Below are 22,388 nucleotides of genomic sequence, written 5' to 3'. Positions count from 1 at the left end.
CAAACATGAATCCAAATAATATACTTATAATTTAGAAAGCAACGACATGACTGCAATTAGACAGATGTAACTGGACAGTAAGGAAGATGTAAGTAGCACATCTGGATATTTTAAAACTACAATATGCAGCTGGTAAGGAATAATTACATAATTCCACGATTAGAATTTTCCACATACGGTGTCAAATGAAACTAAGTGAGAGAAGATCAGATAATGTGAGCACAGTGAGTGTGTGTGTGTTTGTGTGTGGGTGGGCATGTGTGTGTGTGCGCATTTGCTTGTTTATTCCTGCACGAACTGCCTTGTTTGTGTAACTGACTGGGTCTTCACACTGACTGAGCGTTGTACCATTCAATCTATAGAGGTTCACACACATAGAAACGTATGTAACGGTGACTTCTTTCATTTTCACAATATTCTATTCCTGTAAAGTGTAAAGATTCCAGCAGCAGAAGAGAAAGAATCCAAACTTTTTTTTTTGGACAGAGATTTAATGGCCACTCAAAACGCTGATCTGAGGGAAGAAGCACACACTAACCCTGCCAAAGCCAATCAGAACATACAGGAGGTGCTTGGTGGCTGGAAAAGACGATGTAAGCATATCTCCCACAACCCACATGACTGGGCACATGTTGTGGCCATCCTCTTCTTTCCCTCTGCACACAGCCCTCCTCTCCATACAGTGGTGCACATTTCAGCGCTCGCCACACACAGCTCAGCTTGACTCTCCATGATGAGAGATGCAGATTAAAGGAGAAGGGCGAGCAGCACTTCATGCTTGTATGCATACATTACATGTTGGCATTATGTCATGTGTTTGTGTGCAATCCAGTGTGTGAGTGCATGTGGGCGTTCCTAGTACCTCTAGGGAAAGGATCCTACTCCTTCAAAGATTATATAATATAAAAATACATTAAAAAAAATGTCTGTATGTCTCTGCAAACAGAGCCAATCAGTGGCCAGAAAGGTTTGCATCTGTCATACTAAAGAAATGCATGAGAGAGAGAGAGAGAGAGAGAGAGAGAGAGAGAGAGAGAGAGAGAGAGAGAGAGAGAGAGAGAGAGGAATAAAAGGAAAGCAAGTTTAGGCTGTCTAAGGGTTTTCAATCCAATCAGAACATTGGAGCCATGCTTCAAGGAAAACATCTGCCCTCTTTGTATTTGTTACTGTTATGTTTTTAATATCAAGCTCCCTCAATCACATTTCTGTACATTTGTATGTGTGTGTGTCCATGTGTCGAAGGAGACAGATGCATCCTCTCAGGGTAAATTCTAAAAACAAATCTCACAATCATTAGTACAGCTGGATGCTACAGTAAAAGACATTGAAACGGCTCTGAAACTGCATCTATACCACAGAGAATGTCTCCTTAAGTTCAGTTACCATGTCTGGTAGCCTTTAATACACTACCTAACTAAAAAAAGAGCTGTGAACTAGATGCTCATGAATGTCTATAAAGCAGGTTTCAAGCATGGGAACAAGCTGCACTCTCTTTATTATCCTTTATTTTTGGAAAATGAAACGGCTTATATCTAACATACTCTTAATTAACTGATAAGCAATGAGTGAAAAAAATCCACACTGGTTATTAAAGGGAGAGAGGGAGCCCACCTTACTGCATATACCTTAGGCCTGGCACTCTCACGTTCAGCCCCTGCAACCCCCCCATTACATAAACCCTGCAGCGAACTCACGCCCCTCGCATACACTCTCATGCAGTAAGGCATCTATAGAAGATTTCTGGAATTTCTGTGTATTCTCATATCAGCCCATGCCACTGCTCTCTGATCATGTGACAGGATGCATGCCCATATAAGACGGGATGAGGCACAGGCAATCTTAAAGGGACAGGAATATTCTTACCAAGCATCCTTTGAATGAAAAGCAGACGCAATGTTTTATAGAACACAGAGTGCTCTCTGAATCGGTGTGAAGATCTGTCACAGGCCTTGACACCTTTCATCCTGTAATTTTCATCGGCTAGGTCACGGTACGGGGGAATATTTTTGTACAAATGATTTCCTTCCTATTCTGCATGGCTCATACGGCTGTAAGCTTCAGTTTGGCTCTCTGATAGACTGAGCACGCACCAGTGTTTTCATGGTAAGGTGAAGTTAGGAAAGACGAGGCCGAAGATGTAAAGATTGTTATGGCTCCCACGTTACCGTGCTCTCTGAGACACTAAACAAAAGCTCCTATGAAAGATGTGACTCCTATTAATAGGGCTGGTGGCAGAAAACAGCTGCTGCACCAAACACTGCACATCTGAGTGACAGAGTAATGATAGGGGAGAGCTACAGGGGAAAAAAAAAGAGAGATAGTGACGAGAGGAAAAGAGAAATGGAGAAAGGAGGAGTGTATGAGGTGCATGGGAAAACGAATGGGAGTTAAGGGATTAAAGTGAAGAAGATTTAATAAGGCATTGCAGGGAATGAGGAAGAGGTAAGAGAGACTAATGGGAGGAACCAGAGAAGAGATACAGGAGCAGAGTAAATGGAGAATGCTAATCATTAGTGGGAAGAAACCACTGGACTAGAAATGGCTGGAGGGACTATGACTAGAAATCTGTGCTTATGAACAGATGGGACTTAGACAGGGAAAGATATATCAGGATCTGAAAAAGGAAAGTAGGAAATAACTATTCTCTTAGTTATGAACGTGTTTGTGTAGTCATATTTCTGTGTCTGATTGAGGCATTCGATTCGGCCTCAACTGAGGCTGCCGTCCACACGATTTAGTGCTTGTAGCCACGTATCTATTTGTGCAAACATATGATAAATGTGTAAGGTAGAGGGATGGAAAAGAGATGGAAAAACAGAGACAGAAGGAGCGAGAGCGAGCGAGGCAGCCAGTCTGTGGGGATGCAAGCAGAGGGAGGAATTTGGTTTCCATGGCAACCTGCAGAAGGCTGAACTCTGGGTGTCCGTTCCAGCTCTGACTGTGTTGCACTGCGCCGGCCCTCTCCTCTCAGCCGGCTCGCTCCCTCTATCCTCCCCCACTCTCTTTTTCTTTTTCTCTCTCCCTCTGCTGCTTCTTCTTTATTCGCGCCTCTCTCTCTCTCTCTATCCTTCCTCTGCACCTCATATCCCTTATCTTTCCTCTGTGTGTGTGTGTGTGTGTGTATGTGTGTGAGTAAGGGAGTGAGGCACAACGCTTCATTCGACTCAGCGTCGCTGTCAACTGAATGTTCCTGAGTCGTGCAACACTATATGGTTTAATGCAGAGAAATGACACTTGACACGTCTTTAAAACCCACCAAGCCTATATTCTTGATCCACAAGCCGAGACCCTCACACCCACCTCCTCCTCTTCCTCCTCCTCCTCCTCCCCCTCACGCCCCCACCTTCGCGCTACTTCTCCACTCAGCTGAAAAGGCAGTGCCTGCAGGCATTGTGCTGCCATGTGCCGCTGGGCGTGTTGTGATTGGGAAGGCATGTGAAAATGAGGGCTGCCATGATACAGTGGGGCTCTCTATGCCTTTGGAGCCATGACGCCTTTAAAGCACTCAAAGAAACATTGTGACATCATGATTAATGCCATCTTTTTTTCCCCTTTTTGGCAAGGTAGGGGGCTTATTGATTCAGCTGTACCTTGGGAATAACACGTATTTAATGCAGGATCGCAGCACCTACAATCATATTCAGTGCATAAGATTCATGCAAAATAAGCAGAATTTATGACCTTATTATAATATTTAATGGCATATCATTAAATTCCTAGTATCATAGGAGTACATCGTTCTAAATGCCAGGTTTTAATCATCTTAGGGATCGATTTAACCACCTTAATAACCATTATTATATGCAAAAGGTGGAATTTTTTTATTTAACTTCTGATCAAAATTGTCATTATGTTTAAGTTATTATTGCTTTTGCAGAGATATATTTGTTATGGATCACAAACGCTATACCAACTCGGACACTGGGCATTGGAGACTGTGACATATTCATGTGCAGCTGTTCCAGAGTCTCCTATTACATAAGTATTTTTATGAATAATATCAAACTTGCTGATCACTGATGGTGAATCTCTTAACATTGCTCCTGACATAACAGCCAATATGTTACTAAGCTATGTGAATGACAACATTCATTCATTAACTGTCTGTAACAGCTTATCCAGTTTAGGTGGGTCGCAGTGGTGGGTCCAGAGCCTACCCGGAATCACTGGGTGCAAGTTGGGAACACCCTGAAGGGGGCGCCAGTCCTTCACAGGGTGACACACACACACAACCATTTTTCATACCGTCATACGGTCTCAAAATATTATCGCAGTATAAGGTATTACCGTGGGGAGGGGGTGCTCTGGTAGGCTGCACTGAGCCTTATATCTGTAAGCACAAATCTGAGTGAATTTAGTTAAACACAGCCTGATAGTACACACCGACACACACCTGTTAACAATAAAAACCCTTTTCTGAGAGAGCAAATTTCAGCAACTGGTGCTAAAGGAAGAGAAAAGTTAAAAAATAAGCGAAATAAGACGGTGTACACTGTTTATAAGCACAGCTGGCGCTAATGGACACTTGTGGTTTAGCACATCACAGCAGATTTTTCAGTGAACTGAGGCTCAAAACACACATAATTAGGGGATAAAGCCATACACCTGTGAGCAGCACAAAGTCGAGTGAAGGATTTTCTGAGAATTTTGTCTGTTTACAGCTTAATTCCTTTTTCTTTTAACACAAACTCAGCACTAAATTTACGACTGCGGTGAGCTACTGGGCTTGTGCTTTTCTCCACACATTTTCAGACCGTGATATCAGCAGTCATTGAGCTCCCACAGCGCCCCCTCCCTGTGGCTCTCTTAAATGCACATGATCATTTTAGCCAACTTTTAAAGACACAGATCAGAATTTTGACTCACCACACATATCGTTGTTCCGCCCAACCAATCCATCTACCAACGTGTGTTTTTGGACCATGGGAGGAAACCCACGCAGACACAGGGAGAACACACCACACTCCTCACAGACAGTCACCCGGAGGAAACCCAGACAGACACAGGGAGAACACACCACACTCCTCACAGACAGTCACCCGGAGGAAACCCACACAGACACAGGGAGAACACACCAAACTCCTCACAGACAGTCACCCAGAGGAAACCCACGCAGACACAGGGAGAACACACCACACTCCTCACAGACAGTCACCTGGAGGAAACCCTCACAGACACAGGGAGAACACACCACACTCCTCACAGACAGTCACCCGGAGGAAACCCACACAGACACAGGGAGAACACACCTAACTCCTCAAAGACAGTCACCCGGAGGAAACCCACGCAGACACAGGGAGAACACACCACACTCCTCACAGACAGTCACCTGGAGCAGGTTCAGGTTTGCGGTGGATCCGGAGCCTACCTGGAATCACTGTGCGCAAGGCAGGAACACACCCTGGAGGGGGCGCCAGTTCACTCACACACTCACACCTACGGACACATTTGAGTCGATAAATCCACATACCAACATGATATTGGACTGTGGGAGGAAACCCACGCAGACATGGGGAGAACAATCTCCTCACAGAGTGGTCCCTGGAGCTGTGTGACTGCGACACTACCAGCTGCGGCACCATGCCATTTACAAGTACAATGACATTCGTAAAGTACAAGTAATTTTTGTTATGTTTAACACACATTTTATTAAAAAGCTTAAACTTTCAAAGCCTCCATTACATAGACAAAAATTATATGTTTTTAAGCCTATGAGGTCTTCATATGCAAACTGAAAGTGTCAATGTTTTTTTGCCTTGTTCAGATCGGCAGCTCATCACAGAGTTTCTGCAGTCTAAACAAGAATTTTTACAGTCATATATAAATATTTGTTCATGGTGTCAAGTCAGTTTCAAATTTGCTTTTGAACACGTGACTCAGTTTGACCAATCAGATCAGATATCATGTGTGGGGTTTTTTCCCCTCCCCCATTTCTTCACTCCGTGTACTCATGCAGACACCATTACTATGACAACCGATGCAAACAGAGTCTGACCGTACACATCGGATTTGGTTATTTGTTGTCAAAACAAATCTCATTGTAACTCCTGAACAGTCTCCTCCATTCAACCAAGTACACTCCAGTTTCTCACTAACCTTGGGTGCCTCTACATGGGAGAGACTCACAAGTCCTGCCACTCTCTCCACCTTCTGTGGGCTCCTCCTGCTGGTCACTCGCACTCGGGACACACCCTCTGACTCAGAGTTCTGCTGCACACAGAATATAGAATATAAAACTGTATAGCCAAAGTATGAACAAAACATATAACTCTGAATATGTTTGATTGAATGATACCTTTGAAAGCTCGGGTATATTTGTCTGATATATTAAAACTTTAGTACAGTTGAAAAGCTTCAATACTACAACATTACAACAAACTAATTGAGTCACTGCAGTCTCTCTGGTTATATTACATCGCTCAACCTTAGATGTGTAAGTTCTGGCCTTCTGCAAATGCCTTCTGTAGAGTATAGAAGACATGAAGAGGCCTCTTTCTGTTATTAATAATTATAACTTATACAATGTACATTTGCAGAAAAGTTAAGGCTCCTGTGCAAAATGTAAATAAAAACAAAATGCAATGGAATCATTTAAACCATTTATGTAAAAGACTGGGATCACATTTTGAAGTTGCAGCCACAAATGCAATAAAGTCGCAAAACATTCCCAGTAAAAATGTGTGTTGCAAAGGATAAACCATATACTTATATATTATTTATATGAACAGGATCTATAAATGCCACTGCCTCCTCTGGACCCAAGCTCATTTAAGAAGAGCTGAGGCGAAGTGGAAGACTCCTCTGGGCTAAAGAGGAGAGGGACCATCCGGCTTGTTATTAGCAGACAGTTCAAAAGCCTGCATCTGTGATGGTATGAGAGTGCATTAGTGCACAGCGCTGATTTAATTAAAGCTGAACAATATATACAGGTGTTGGAGCAACACGCAGCCATCCAGACAACGACTGGGAAGGCTTTGGTTGTTTAAGTAAGACAAGGCCAATCACTATCCTGATTAGATTACAACAGTATGGCTCTTTAATAAAGAGTCTAGGTGCTAAACTAGTACCGGCCTGTCACCATTTGAAATTAATTATGAAATGAAAAACACTAATGAAGACCATGTGCTGTTGAGCAGTTGAGATCATCTGAAAAGCAAGGATGGGAAAACATTTCACTGTCAAAACCAGAGCATTTAGTTTCCTCAGTTCTCAAACATTTACAGAGTGTTGTTAAAATAAGAGATGATGCAACACAGTGGTAAACATGCCTCTGTCCAAAATTTTTTTGGAACATATTTCAGTTAAATAATTTCATTAAATTCCAAATGGGCTTTGTGTCTTTTACAGTGGAATGAGATGTTTAAGGGGAAAAAAACAGCTGTTGTTTGCATGTGGCTAAGGTTTAGCTTGTCTGTAAGTTTTTATTCACTGACCACAGAATCTGCTTTGTTAGTCGATTTATTTAGTTTTGTAGCACTTCTGTTCTGTGTTGCAGTTAGTGTACTCCAATATTTAGACTCTGTTCCATCTACAGCAAAAATAAGTAAATATTTAGGGTGACCAGACGTCCTCTTTTTTAGACGTAAAAAAACGTCCGGGTGGAATTTCACAAACGTCCGGGGTTTTGTTTTTCTAGAGCTTACATAGAACTTCGAGAAGTTTCGTTCACAATCTAGTCCCGCCCTCCCCTACTCCGATTGGTTCGCTTGAGTGAGAAGGGGGCGTGGTGAAGTAGCCTAAAATCTTCTGATTGGACGCTGAGCTACCGTTATTGGTCGATAACCTTCTCTGTAAACATTTAATTGGTCAGTCTACACGTCAGTAGTCCTTGTTTACGTCTGGCAAAGCTCATGCCGAAACGTAAGCGAGGGACGAGAGCTCATTCCCCCCACACCCTATCAATATTACACACCTATGGTGCAGGAATAGAGCAATATCCTCATCTCTGTTCATGCTTTTCAACCTTTGAATGTTTATTCATTGTTAAAAATCTCAAAAATGCAGTCTTTCTAACGTGAGTAGAGAGAGAAAGCCTAGCATACTGTACAGAGACATTTGGTGTTTTTATCCATTTACAGACACTGAGGATTTGCAAACACAGTTGACCGGTTTCAAGCATGCAAACAGAGCTAGCAAATGGTGAGGAAACATTCTCAACTTTTTAATAAAGCGTTTGTTTATTGAAATCATGAATGTCTCCTTTAAAATGTATTCTTTGAACTATTTTCAGTTAATTATAAGATATTGTCTTTTTTTCTAATTCACTTTTGCATAGCATCACAGCTTTTTTAGAAATAAGCTTCAGGGATAGGATACGGCATCCAAGAGTTTTCATTAGTGTGAATGTGTGAGTGTGTGGTGCCCTGTCCAGGGTGTGTTCCTGCTTTGTGCCTGTTAATATTATTACAATTTTTATGTTTTTCTTATTGTTATTACTCTAAGTACATTAATCAACTCAATAAAATTGATGTTTTATTTCTGTTGTTTCAGTTGTTTCATTCCCTGTCCTATCAAAACCAACAGCAGAGTGAACAGCAGCTGGCAAAATGGAAAGCATTTGTTGTGCAAAAAGACAGTGTTGCAGAAAAAGGGCAAACACTGCACGACTGGCAACATAAACTGGAAACTTCTCTCTATCAGACTGACAGCACATGACAAAGCAATAGCACCATGAGAGAAAAGCAAACAAGTACAACGTAAACAAATAAAAAAAGAAAACCAAATATGCTGAGCATTAGAAATCCCATAAAAATAAATAAATAAATAAATAAAAACACTCTGGTAGCAGAGAGAAGATGCAAAGCACTGCAGATCAGATCAGAGGAGTTTAAATCACTGGACAGATACAGTAAAGGCTCCACAATAATAACACACAGTCACAGATTGTAAATATAGCAATAGCGCAAAATACTGCACCCTGGGAGAACATCCGCAACGTTGTATTCTGAACTTACTGTCACTTAAAGCAAAGTTCAAATGTCTTTTTCCGTGTCCTGTGATGATACTATTTTGCATATACATGTTTTTCTTTGGACAGTGTTAGGTCTTAATCAGGCCTTAATCACCAGTTTATGCTTACACCTCTTACTGTGCTGTCTCTTTCCCAAAATCCCATCCCACACAAAATCAAAAGGCAACAGAAGATAAACTGTAGAACAGCTATATATTCACTATTAATACCTTCATATTTCAATTGTGCATTTAATTTCATGCCACTAAGACTGACCACTTATTATTATAATGCAGTAATGCTATTAATGACTCCGGAATTGCACCATCATTTCTAACGTTTTTGTCAGATTCTGAAATCTTATTTAGTACTTCTCTTCACTGCAACACTTGATGAAATTGCTGATGCCCTGCTGCCATCTCAAAGCCAGTGAGGTGCATAGACACATTACTGTTACTTACAGTCATTTAATTAAAATAAGCAAATGCTAAACAATCTATCGTTAAATTCTACTGATGGCAAATTACATATATCTGACATAGCATAGCACAGCTCTGGGGTTTAATTCCCATCAAGGGTAAGAACATCATGCTAAACCAATAAGAGTCTTTGGTCAAGGCTCCTGACACTGCATTCACCTACCTTTGTAATATGACTAGAACTGTAAATAGCTTTGGGTTATAGCATCTGCCAGAAGCCAATGTAAACATAACTGTGTACACAAGTGACTGATATTTACTGTGATGTTCGTGCTCAGTCCCAAAAGGTGCTGATGTCTGTTACTTGTCTCCAGCCTCTGCACAAAATCAGTAAATTTGCAGACTCATTTCATTTAACTCCTCTTCTCAGCTCAGGTGACAATGTGCTGTGAATGTTAATGAGAGCTGGGCTGGACAATCTCTGGGCTCTGCCCCACCCCCCCTCACTGCCCACTGCCTCTCACTCACTCAACACCCAGCACATCCCCAGGGCAGAGCTTTGCATTTCTCCATACAGTCACCACTGCACTGGGCTGGAACATTCGCCACCAGAAAAACACAGATAACAGAGAAACGCAGTGAGTCAGTGACCCCTGCAGTATCTCAGTGGAAGAGAGGCTGCCGTCACACAGCAACCATGCATCAGGACACAGGGGCCAGCAGCAAGTCTGAAAGAAAGCTCCTCTACCATAAGAGGAAGCGTAAATAAAAAGCTTTACATCTGCATTGAAATAATGCATGAGTGGTAATAAGCACAACACTGCAATAGCAATATCATAAACATGTCATGGCAGGTGGATTATCATCACTGCCAAATCAAAACACTGTATCTGTAAAAGGCAATGTTACATGAGACAAGAAAAATATGCTTTAATTTTAAAGTAAGTCAATTTAAGATAAATTTTCTCCAAATATATTTGCTTTTCTATTCATACATTTAAACACTACTTAACTGTGAAATTTACAATTTTATTTAAACCCTATTTCCAAAAAGCTGGGATGCTGTGCAAAATTAAAATATGCTCTAGTCTGTTTGCATGCTCTAAACTGGTCTAACGTTTTTGCAAAGCCCCTCTGTCTGTAATAAGATTCATTATACACCTCAGCCCACATTTTCTCTAAAATGAAGGGTATTTTTTTGTAGTTGTTTCCTTTTCCTTCTTCTTCTCCTCTTGTAAAAAGACATTTCACTGATTTCAGAAACTTGCTACGAGGATTTGATGGCATTCCACCATAAGAACAACCTGATTATTGAGACAAAATAAATTAATAAGATAGAGATAGACTGCTGTTCTCTGCAGTGGGGGCTGAAGAAACAATCTACACCAAAATATTTTCCTCACCACCAGCCTTTCCCAGAGTCCAAACACTAGGCTGAGGTTATTTTCTCTGACGGTCTATAAATATTTCACGTGGCCATGTGACTAGACACTTTTAATGGAAGGTTCCAATGCCATTGTTATCCTGCCCACTGATGAGCCCCCAATATTACCTCTGCAGTTCTTTCTAGAAATGACTAATGCTTTGTAGTGTATGACTCTATCTCTCTCTCTCTCTCTCTCACACACACACATACACACTCCCAGTTTCTCTCTTTCATTCTCTCTCTCTCTCTCTCTCTCACACACACACACTCCCAGTTTCTCTCTTTCATTCTCTCTCTCTCTCTCTCTCTCTCTCTCCCTCTCACACACACACACAAACAGGTTCTCTCTTTCATTCCATCTCTCTTTCAGTCTCTCTCTCACACACACACTCCCAGTTTCACTCTTTCATACTCTCTCTCTCTCTCTCTCACACACACACTCCCAGTTTCACTCTTTCATACTCTCTCTCTCTCTCTCTCACACACACACACACACACTCCCAGGTTCTCTCTTTCATTGTTTCTCTCTCTCTCTCTCTCTCTCTCTCTCTCACACACACACACACACATACACACACACACACTCCCAGGTTCTCTCTTTCATTGTTTCTCTCTCTCTCTCTCTCTCTCTCTCTCTCTCTCTCTCTCTCACACACACACACACACACACACACTCCCAGTTTCTCTCTTTCATTCTCTCTCTCTCTCTCTCTCACACACACACACACACACACCCAAGTTCTCTCTTTCATTCCTTCTCTCTCTCTCTGTCTCTCTCTCACACACACACTCCCAGTTTTACTCTTTCATTCTCTCTCTCTCTCTTTCTCTCTCTCTCTCTCTCACACACACACACACACACACACACACTCCCAGGTTCCCTCTTTCATTGTTTCTCTCTCTCTCTCTCTCTCTCTCTCTCTCTCTCTCTCTCTCTCAGGCCCGCTTTTCCCTTTTTATTCCTTACAGTTCATCTCTCGTCCTTTTGTAATCCATCTGTTGTGCTCATTAGAACCCACTGTATCCTTTTCATGTTTCAATGAACAGGCAAGTTTTGTCATAGCCTCAGAAACTGAAGTAAACTGTGCCAGTGGGAAAAATTCAACATGCACTACTATATATCATTCTTGTAATGTTTAATCTTTTTATCGCTGTACAAAGCATCAATATTCTGACTATTGTTCTTGTTCTAAAGTCTCCTACCTCTGACGTTTCCTTGGGGCCATTCTCTTTTATTCCATTCTCTGTTGTGTTTAGCTGCAGGGTCACCTCATAGCACTCCTGAATATCTGTAAAGCATAGAATAACGATATTATCATGGGAAACATATGATTTATTCTTCGTGCTTCACAGCTGGAATAAAGCTTGCATGTGTAGTGTAACCTATGGTAAACCATTTGAAGTATATGGCCACATATGAAAAATGGTTTGAGATTAGCCTAGTTCTCAAAGTACTAAACAGTATCGTGTTTAACCAAAGCAACAAAGGCCAAGCCTCACAGCAACGCCAAAATACAGGTGCAAAATTCCATCAGTGAAATGTTACAAGGTCAAGAACAAAGTCAGCTTTTGGCTCAAGCTGAGCATCACTCTGCCATTGTAGAGGCCTATATATATCCTCCAGTAGCTCAATCCAAATTTCCTGCCCATACCAAGTTTAGAGGGCAGCAGCAGTAACACTCACTTAGAGGCTGTTAATGTGACTCACTGCTGATAACACTGTGAAGTACACAGTGCATTCCTCAGCTTTAGAATCATCACTGCTGTCATTCGTGCAGGTCACAGAGATTCTAACTAGCAATGTTAATGACCCAGAACTAAAACAATAACACTTAGTGCAAACTGAAAGAAATTTCATTTGACATAACTATTTTGTTCTGTACTCCATATAACAGAATGCCATACAGAATGCCAGCTGAAACAGTAGGTTGCCTATTCAAAGAAGATGGCTACTCTGAGCCAACTAGTGAAGGCCCTGGTGAAGGAGATATACTCATTCATTCATTCATTCATTATCTGTAACCACTTATTAAATTCAGGGTCGCGGTGGGTCCAGAGCCTACCTGGAATCATTGGGCGCAAGGCGAGAATACACCCTGGAGGGGGCGCCAGTCCTTCACAGGGCAACACAGACACACATTCACACCTACGGACACTTTTGAGTCGCCAATCCACCTACCAACGTGTGTTTTTGGACTGTGGGAGGAAACTGGAGCACCCGGAGGAAACCCACGCAGACACAGGGAGAACACACCACACTCCTCACAGACAGTCACCCGGAGCGGAAATCGAACCCACAATCTCCAGGTCCCTGGAGCTGTGTGACTGCGACACTACCTGCTGCATAACCGTGCCGCCCAAGGAGATATACTGTTCATCTTAATAGAAAAAAAATCTGGCATAACACCCAGTCTTGCACGATTGTTAGGAGTACCAGATCCACTCAAATCCAGTTAGTCTTGACCTTTTCCTTCTTTATACAAATGGATTATGCAATATTTAACATCCTCAGAAATATTATGGGGAAAAAAAAGATACAGAACTTGACTGGAAATGAAAGAAAAGTGGTCTCTAACTTTATGTACAGTCCTGAAAAAGCATGTCCAAGCATTTTACTAGATATGAAAACTGCAAAGGTGCTATGAAAATGATGAAAAATGAACCTGTTGTTATAGTGCATCACTCACATGTGTAACATTAAACCAGCAGTGTACATCTTATCTTTATAAGAGTCCACTGAAGGCCTGAAATGAGTAAGAGTGATAAACTCCCTCTCTTTCTCTCACTCTCTCTCCCATTCCCACCACTAGGCCATGCTGTTCAGCCTCTGCACTGCTTGATGTAGAGGATCATAACCAAACATTATTGCTTTTGCCATTCACCCTTTTTATTTCAGCTGTGTATCTTTCCCGCACTTGCCCTCCGCTCATCTCTATTCATCACCTCTCGGGTCGTTAACTGTCCAGGGCCTGTGGTCACCAATTGAGGGGCAGCCATTTGAAGACAATTGGGAGAGACAATACTGCTGATGTCACACAGACTCACAGTGCAAGCCACACACAGACCCAGCTCTAATGGCACAGTGTGCTGCTTGTCCAAAGTGGAGCACAGTCTCATTACTAATAACATGCACATGCTCCATTACAAAGAAAAAAAGAAGTGTAGCCAGGAAAAAAGAAATATGTTTTAAAATGAACTTTTTGAGGTATCTGTGGGATCTGATTGATGGTGTGTGTGTGTGTGTGTGTGTGTGTGTGTGTGTGTGTGTGCATGAGGGGGTGTTAGGGGCATGTCGGTGTCCCACTGGGGTGCAGTGGGAAAGACAGTAGAAGAATGGGGCGATGTGACTCATCATGGCTGTGTCTGTGTGAGTCTGTGAGAGTGGGAAGAGAACAGTGTGTGGGAGGTAGTTATGTTGCCCGGCTGGTCAGACACAGATGAGAGAGAAAGAAAGAGAGAGAGAGAGAGAGAGAGAGAGAGAGAGAGAGAGAGAGAGTGAGAGAGAGAGAGTGAAAACACAGTAACTAAAGTGCAACCTAAGTGATGAAGGCCCAAAACTAAACGATGCTCACTTATAAAACATCCAGATTTATAATGAATGGAAATGTTTAAGTGTGTCAGACAGAAACACCTCCTCATTTACTAAACTTCTCAGAGCTGTCTCACAGGACAGAGGCAATAATGATGTATGGAAATTGTATCTGTACACTGAGAATAAATTCAGCCGTAATTGCAACAGAGACCGCAGCAAAACAGACAATGGCACTGGTTCATCATCCTCGCTTTTGCTCCACTGCTTTTCTTATTCTCATCCTCTGAATCTTTCACATAAACCTTCAAAAACTAAACGCCCCAATTTCTCTGCTAACGCTAATAAATATTCAATGAATAAAGGTTTAAAATTGCAAAAGCTGTTCAGTTCAACGTGTTAATGCTGTCTCCACAAGCGTATTTTCAAGCACCTATTTTAAAGCATGAGGCTTTCTTTTTTTATATAATATGTAAATATTGTTAAGGACATTTTTTTTAATGATGTGACACCTGAATACTTACATCGGCAGCAGCTGATCCCTGGCCATTCATGCTAAAACTATAAAAGATGTGTTCAGCTCTGGCTGCTTTCTGAATGAGGCCAAATACAGACCAGCCCATCAGAAGAGAGCTCATTTGCATATCTCAGACCCAAATCTGAGTACAATAGTCAGGTAAATATTAAGGTACATAAACATATATAAGACTGAATCCCTGTAAAACAAGTGAAAAACAAGAAAATATAGGGTACAGGGCATTTCAATGAAGAAAAATATGCTTAAATCAAACTGCTCTGGAAAACTTTCCCACAGACAATTGAATCCTAGAAGACCTCATGAATTCCTGGCCACAGAACTACAAATTTATCCAGCCCTCTAAAAAAATGCAAAACTGCACAGCTCCCACCACATTTCTGCAGAACTGCTTTATTTGCATGGCCCTGGTCCTTGTAAGCCACACTTTATTTATTTATTTATTTATAGCTAACTTTAAGACATTTCATGATATGCTTTTGTGTTTTAAAGGCTCTCTCCCATGAAAATGTTTATTTAAACTTGTGAACAGTTCTGTGATGTTTATTCGCTCGAAGAAGTGTCATGTGTGAAATAAGCAGTCAATGTAATAGCTGAGAATTTCCACTTTGAAAATGCAGGGTTCAAACGACAGACTCCAGAATATGTATTCGGACAGCCAGGGATTCTTACATCATACACCTAAGGAAATAACCCCATCAGCTTGTGGGGCCGGGCTTTCAAGCTGCAGTCAAATAGTTGAGGGGTGGGTGGAAACAGAGGAGGGGACTAATTCCATATTCATAGCTGAGTGTACTAAAGGAAGGTGTAAAGATATACTTAAGCCACTTTTAAGACATTAAAAACGTGATGTTCAAATTAAGTTAGAGCTATAGAGTTTTCAGTGAAAATACAGCTCCAAAACAATCTAAAAATGCATTTCCAAAGCAGGGATGCTATGATAGAGGTCGCTACAGCACCTCATTTGAAAGAGCTGCATGCTCTCTTGTGTTTATGTGTGTTTTGGGAACAAGGGGATGAGTCTGCTGTTAAGGGAACCTTTGTTCAAAATTGTGCAATCATGCAGAAACGCCCAATCAAGCCTTCTGTCCATCCTCTCTCCCTTCCAGAGAGCACAGAGTTTGGCTTGTTGCAAGACCTTGCACTGTTTTTACATACATTTACCATAATTACAACTTCAGCGATGGTAAACTTTCAGTCTTACTAAGTAGAACGAAAACAGATGGACATTATGAGCTGCAGGATTCAGCGCAACTTATTGGTGTACAGTCTCCGTATTTCAAATTCTATTACATTGAACAACCATTATATTTATTGAGGATATTTATCTAACATTAGTTCTCCTATAAACAGATTTCCTGCCTGTAAAACACTTATGTATTTTATTATGATTAATACATCACAAATTAAAGACAAAAATGTGTTTACAATGACATTTACTTGGTTGTGCCGTGTGTGAAACAGAAATGAATAAAAACACCATTATGTTTAATAACAATTTTACATTTAAAACCTACAAACCATTGCTACGTAACAGAAGATCCAGATCCTTAGAGAGAGCACACAGATCAAGTGATAGAGAAACATATCATGTAGAAATATTTCGTTCCAGTTTCTTAACACTGGTCACCACCTCAGAGTCGATGCTGATTAAAACCACATGTTTCTCAAAGCAGGGCCTTATTTGACCCCATTTTTTTCCTCTAACTGAGCTACATATATAAGCTCTCCTCCAATGTACGGAATCGCTCAGAAAAAGGGAAAGAACACCCAGCCTGAAGAAAGACTGGAACGAAGGGCTGAAGCCATGCTCTGTTTGTTTTCAGTGGATCTACCGTAAATGTCAGCCTTGCACATTCCACTAACAATCCCGGCTCTTTCCGGAATGTGTGGAATCCTTATCCGCTTATTTTACTGAGTTTTGGGCTGGAATTATCATGTGTAGTTCCTAAATCTTTGTTTCAAAAGCTGAAATACGATGCAACTGTGAAATCCATTAAGAACGGTGTAGTAAAGAACTACAGGAGAACATCATTTAAATTATTATAACACACAGAACTTACAAAGAGTTACAAAGGTGTTAAGGCATTATACAAGTCAAAATAATATATTTTCATTGTCATCTCCAAAACATGACATCACTGAAATAGAAAAAAATGTCCTTTGTTAATTTTTATTGTCAATTATTTTTTTTTTTATGTAAAAAAATAAAAATACTTTTGTTCTGACCATATAGTAATTTATTAGTCTAATTCTGTGTTTGTTATTATGGTTCCAGTTACACCACACTTAAATATTATGGTTCTTCAAGGGGAAAATTGTCCTATAAAGAACCCTATACACATGAAGAATAATTTGCATGTGAAGGGGTTCTTCAGATTGATAGAGAATGTGCTACAGATGGTTCTATATAGCACCATTTAGAAAAGGATTCTATATGACACTAAAAATGTTCTATATAGTTCTCTAAAGAACCTTTGTAGAACTATCATTTTTAGGAGTGTAGTGTAGCTAATATTTCAGTCCAACAGGTGCAGGGATCACATGGGATTTTAAAGGGAAAATCAGTCCCTCTCATCACTACAGATTCATAGCAACCCACATTAAACTAACACCCAGCCTGAGACACGACGCCCAGGGCAGTATTCCCACCACTGCTGCAGGAGTAGCAGCCTTATACTGAACCCTGACTACAGTGTGAGCTACTAATTAACATAACCACACAGCCATATGTTGATGGAAATTACTTCTTTCCTTCATAGAGCAAAACTAAGTAAGTTATGATGCAATTTCACAGACGACAAAAACACAAGACAAGACAGAAGACAAAAGAAAAGAGGGTTGTGATACAGTAAAACACACCAATCAACCATAACAGTATAATCACCTCTGTTTCTACACTCTGTCGCAGAGCTGTCTCAGCTCTACTGACCACACAGGAGCACTTGTAGCTCTACAGTTACAGCTATATAAAATTGTTGTACTATAGCTACTATAGTTACAGCTTTTACTGTTCTTACACACAATTCATTAAAACGATTAAATGTCAGGCTGCCCGGTTGTTTGCACGAGTTACAAACTGAGTGAACAAAATGAACTAAATGTTACATCAGCAGTGGATATATGACCTTCTGTAACTTTTATCACAGCACAGCTGGATTCTTTGAAGACTGATTGATTACAGTGTAACTAAAATACAGTCTATGTCTGTGCTGAAAAAAGAGATAGACTGTTACAAAGTTAAAAAAAATAATAAAAAAGTCCTTAGAAACTGTTTTTTCTATGTGATGTATGCTAAAGTCTTTGGGCTCTAGAAAAAAATGAACCAGACACAAATGTGTCCTGAGACATGATTCACACAGAGACAAATCTTACCTAAGAGGGCCTTAAACAGCTGGCTGCTAAAGATAGCAGAAACCTTTCCCACACTGGTCTTCAGAGCCTGCTCCTCTGGGCTGGTCAGACTGGCCTGATATTGCTTCAGGAGCCCAACAGCTCGCTCAGTGTCTGTACATAACGAGAATAAACTTCACTATACACCCTCACTGCTTATACCTTCAAAAATGATGTTTCATGTGTCAAAGTCTCCTGCTCAGACAGCATTCCACTGAAAGTAAGTATTAATAATGTGTCCCTTCATTTCTGCAGTAACAGGTTCTGCTCTTCTAAAAAGGCTTTAGACTCGATTTTGGAACATTTCTGTGAGGACTTGGTTATTCAACCACAAGAACACCAGTGACATCAATTACTGGTGTTAAGTAAGTAGTTCTGAATCACAAAAAAGACACATCCCAAAGGTATGACATAGAGTAGTTCCAGTGCTCTACACCCCTCTAGCTCACAAGTTTTATTGAGCATGGTGACCTTATAGGTTCACGCGCAGCCATTCGAAAACATCCCATTTCATCAAACTAGGGTGACCAGATCTGATATGACCAATTAAATGTTTAGAGAGAAGGTTATCGACCAATAACGGTAGCGCTACAGTCAGACCATCCAATCAGAAGATTTTAGGCTACTTCACCACGCCCCCTTTACACTCAAGCGAACCAATCGGAGTAGGGGAGGGCGGGACTAGTTTGTGAACGAAACTTCTCGAAGTTCTATGTACGCTCTAGAAAAACAAAATCCCGGACGTTTGTGAAATTCCGCCGGACATTTTTTTAAGTCTAAAAAAGAGGACATGTCCGGGTAAAAGAGGACGTCTGGTCACCCTATATTAAACTACTATAATTAATTATTTTGATTATTATCACAGTGCAAATATTTTATTTTATTAATGTCAGAAACCCATGCCAAGAGTAAAGCAAAACTGTAACTAATTAAATTTTATTTAGATTTACCAATATGTCACTACTGTCAGCTTTTTTAATATGGAAGACACTTGGGTTCCTTCATTTGGAATGGGCAAAATAAAAAGCCTTAAAACTGATTATCAACTACTACTGTAAATGCACCGTGAGAGTGATAAATAGTTGTTTTTTAAACCAAAACACTGAACGATTTAGAGACACAAGTTAACAATTTGAGTAAAGACAACAATCTTATCCCAGTAAACATTTAGCCGTTGATTCAACGTTGAAATAACGTAATGACTGACGTCTAATCAACGTTCTCTTAAGGTTGAAAATGAAAGTTGAAAAGACGTCCAAACACAGACATTGAAAAGACGATTATTAGACGTATTTTGGACGTCCATTGACGTTATTAATTGGTCCCGAAATAAAACGCGTTTTGAATGTCCACTGACGTTATCGATTGGTCACCAATTAACTAACTTATTAAGATGGAATTTGGACGTCCATTGACGTTTAAAATATGTCCTTGACGGACAGACTACTTTTAGACCTATTTTGAACGTCCAGGGACGTTCCTTGTTTACTGGGATACATCCCCCAAAAAATCTAACTTCCTTGTACAAATGTAATTTTAAGTACGTGAACGACATTTTTGACATTTTTACACTTCACAGCATGCATATTAAAAATGGAAAAACGGGTGGAATTCCACGTAACTTTGCCAAATTCTGACAGAATACTCCTAAGTGACACACTCCTCACACCACAAGGTATGAGTTAGACTCAGAAGATGGGTGTAACAGTGAAATCACAGAGAGACTAACGGTAACAATACAATATTTCTAGAAGCTTCACAAAGCGCTCAGTGAGTTTGAGGAGAAATTAAACGAAGTTGTCAACAGCTCCAAGAAATGTACTTCCTGTTTCCCAAGGGATTTTCCCGATTACGAAGTCACAATGTCACTTTTGGAGTCACTGGGGAAGATTCAGTATAAACACCTGAACGAGGAATTCAGTTCTTATGAGGCAATGCAGCGTCAATGAACGGCTACCAATGTTAATAAAACGAGATACACAAAGTTATTGTAACGGAATACCACGCACTTACCGTACTTATGGACCATTGTGAAGTTTGAGTTAGTTTTATACTCCACGACTTCAGTGCTTGTTGTTCCAAGCGGTTTCATTTGACGTTTCGATTTTTCTCTCAGTTCCTCTGAATTTGTTTGGTCGCTTGTTGTCTTTTCGTTTGGACGAAGTGTCTCGGTTCTTTTGGAGAGGAGATGCGTTGTGGCCGTTTAATAACAGTGTCATAAGTTCCTCAGAGAGGGGAGGGGGGGTGGTGGCGGTTGAAGGCGGTGCAGTTCACTACACTCTGGTAGAACTAAATAAACTTTACGCTGGCAATCTCTGCTTAAGGGGCTGGTTCACTGGTGTCCTAAAATGTCTATCCATACCTCATTACTTTAACAGGACAGCGAATAGGCGGGAGAAGAAACTGTAAACTGACCAGACGTCCTCATCAATAGTTCGCTATTTCACTGCTGAGCTGAGGATAGAAACTTGTCTCCCATTGAATCTCAACTTGTGAACGTCTCGTTCCAATGGAGCCGGTTCGTTTCAGTGAACTGAATCATAAAAACTGAGCGTTTTGAATCATCTGTACACGGCTCTGTCCCAATCCTTGCAGCAAGCCCTCTTTGAAGTACACACTTTTGCGAAAATATCGAAGGAAGAGCAAAGAGCTTTTAAGCTTACTGACAGTTAAACTTCATGGCTACTTTTTAAACGAAGCATACTGGTAGTATATTGTTGCTGGAACATTTCTATGAGATGTTGTGATGTTGGACGGCTATTGTTCCAGATCACCGATACTGTAACCTATACCAAATGAATTGGATATATAAATGAAATAGCATTCGAGAATAACTGAACTGTTCAATCGAACAAGGAGTCGGTTCATTAAACCGAAAAAAAAACTCTCATCACAATGTGTTTAAAGGTGCGGACCCGAGGTCGAGATTGTTTTGAGGAATCGTCTGCCACCTACTGGAGAAATTTCAGTAATGCTGTTAGATTCAAGTTTTATTGTCACATGAGTAAACCTGTTACACCGAACAATAAAATTCCTTACACTATAATGCTTCTGTTCTGGCTTAGGGTATGATTCATTTAAATATATAAATACAGGAGGTCCTCGGGTTACGTCAGTCCTGAGTTACGATGTTTCGTGGTTACGACACATCTCCCATTTACTGTATAAAGCCTTGTTTCGACTGAAGTGGGTTTGCGTCGTAAACGTCGTAACGCGAACTTCGTGTGTGGTGTGCGCGGCGGAAGAATACACGGTTGCGCGGCTCGGGACCGAGGAGGATAGGTGTTAGGATAGGATAAGTGCTTACAGTAAGTTATTTACGTACAGTATCTACATATGTTCCGACTTACACCGAAAATCGGTTTACGACGCGACGTAGGAACGGATCAACGTCGTAAGTCGAGGACCCCCTGTATAAAAATAAGAAAAATGAAAAGTAAAGAATAATTAAGAAATTAATAATTATACATGCATATCGTCAATGTCCAAAGATAAACATGTATCTCCAAAATAGTAACTTTATAGGAAAAGGGGGGGGGGGGGGGTCTTTCAGTGGAAATAAAAATAAAAACACTTTGTTCCAATTAATTTTGGAGTATATTTTGGTCCATTCATTGTGACATTTTCACACAGTATGAAGTCAACTGGTGTAAAAAAAGGCCTTTAAGATTGTTATATTAAAGGTAAAGTTAATTAAATCCTGAATAGGGTTGGGGTGGGTGTGGATTCTATGCAGAATAATTGAGTGCAACCCAGTAAACAATTAGCCGTTGATTCAACGTTGAAATAACGTAATGACTGCCGTCTAATCAACGTTCTCTTAAGGTTGAAAATGAAAGTTGAAAAGACGTCCAAACACAGACATTGAAAATACGACTATTAGACATATTGTGGACGTCCATCGACGTTATTAATTGGTCCCGAAATAAATTACTTGTATAAAACGCGTTTTGAACGTCCACTGACGTTATCGATTGGTCACCACTTAACTAACTTATTAAGATGGATTTTGGACGTCCATTGACGTTTAAAATATGTCCTTGACGGATAGACTACTTTTAGACCTATTTTGAACGTCCAGGGACGTTCCTTGTTTACTGGGAATGTACTCGGAATGCAGAGAAGAGAAATATCTA

The 22,388-nt window shown here is 40.6% G+C and overlaps 1 protein-coding gene across 7 annotated transcripts in view; it reads right to left on the bottom strand.

Moving 5' to 3' along the window:
• The window catches only part of dlg3 (discs, large homolog 3 (Drosophila)), a 105,975-nt gene extending 85,260 nt beyond the window's left edge, over positions 1 to 20,715 (bottom strand). For 4 of the 7 annotated variants that reach the window (XM_066649145.1, XM_066649148.1, XM_066649153.1 and 1 more), the window contains exons 1-4: positions 20,266 to 20,714; positions 18,235 to 18,366; positions 11,999 to 12,084; positions 6,097 to 6,210 (exon numbers count right to left, since the gene is read on the bottom strand). In XM_066649145.1, the coding sequence (XP_066505242.1) occupies positions 6,097 to 6,210; positions 11,999 to 12,084; positions 18,235 to 18,366; positions 20,266 to 20,344 (411 nt within the window). In that variant the 5' untranslated portion in view covers positions 20,345 to 20,714. Of the gene's footprint in view, positions 1 to 6,096; positions 6,211 to 11,998; positions 12,085 to 18,234; positions 18,367 to 20,265 lie in introns of all 7 variants that reach the window. The other 3 variants (XM_066649144.1, XM_066649147.1, XM_066649146.1) reach the window with 2 other exon arrangements.
• Positions 20,716 to 22,388: the final 1,673 nt, after the last annotated feature.

Source organism: Hoplias malabaricus, chromosome 17, assembly GCF_029633855.1.
Source record: "Hoplias malabaricus isolate fHopMal1 chromosome 17, fHopMal1.hap1, whole genome shotgun sequence".
Classification (NCBI taxonomy): domain Eukaryota; kingdom Metazoa; phylum Chordata; class Actinopteri; order Characiformes; family Erythrinidae; genus Hoplias; species Hoplias malabaricus.
The sequence above is the reverse complement of the archived record's forward strand: the minus strand, read 5'-3'. Positions and strand labels throughout refer to the sequence as shown.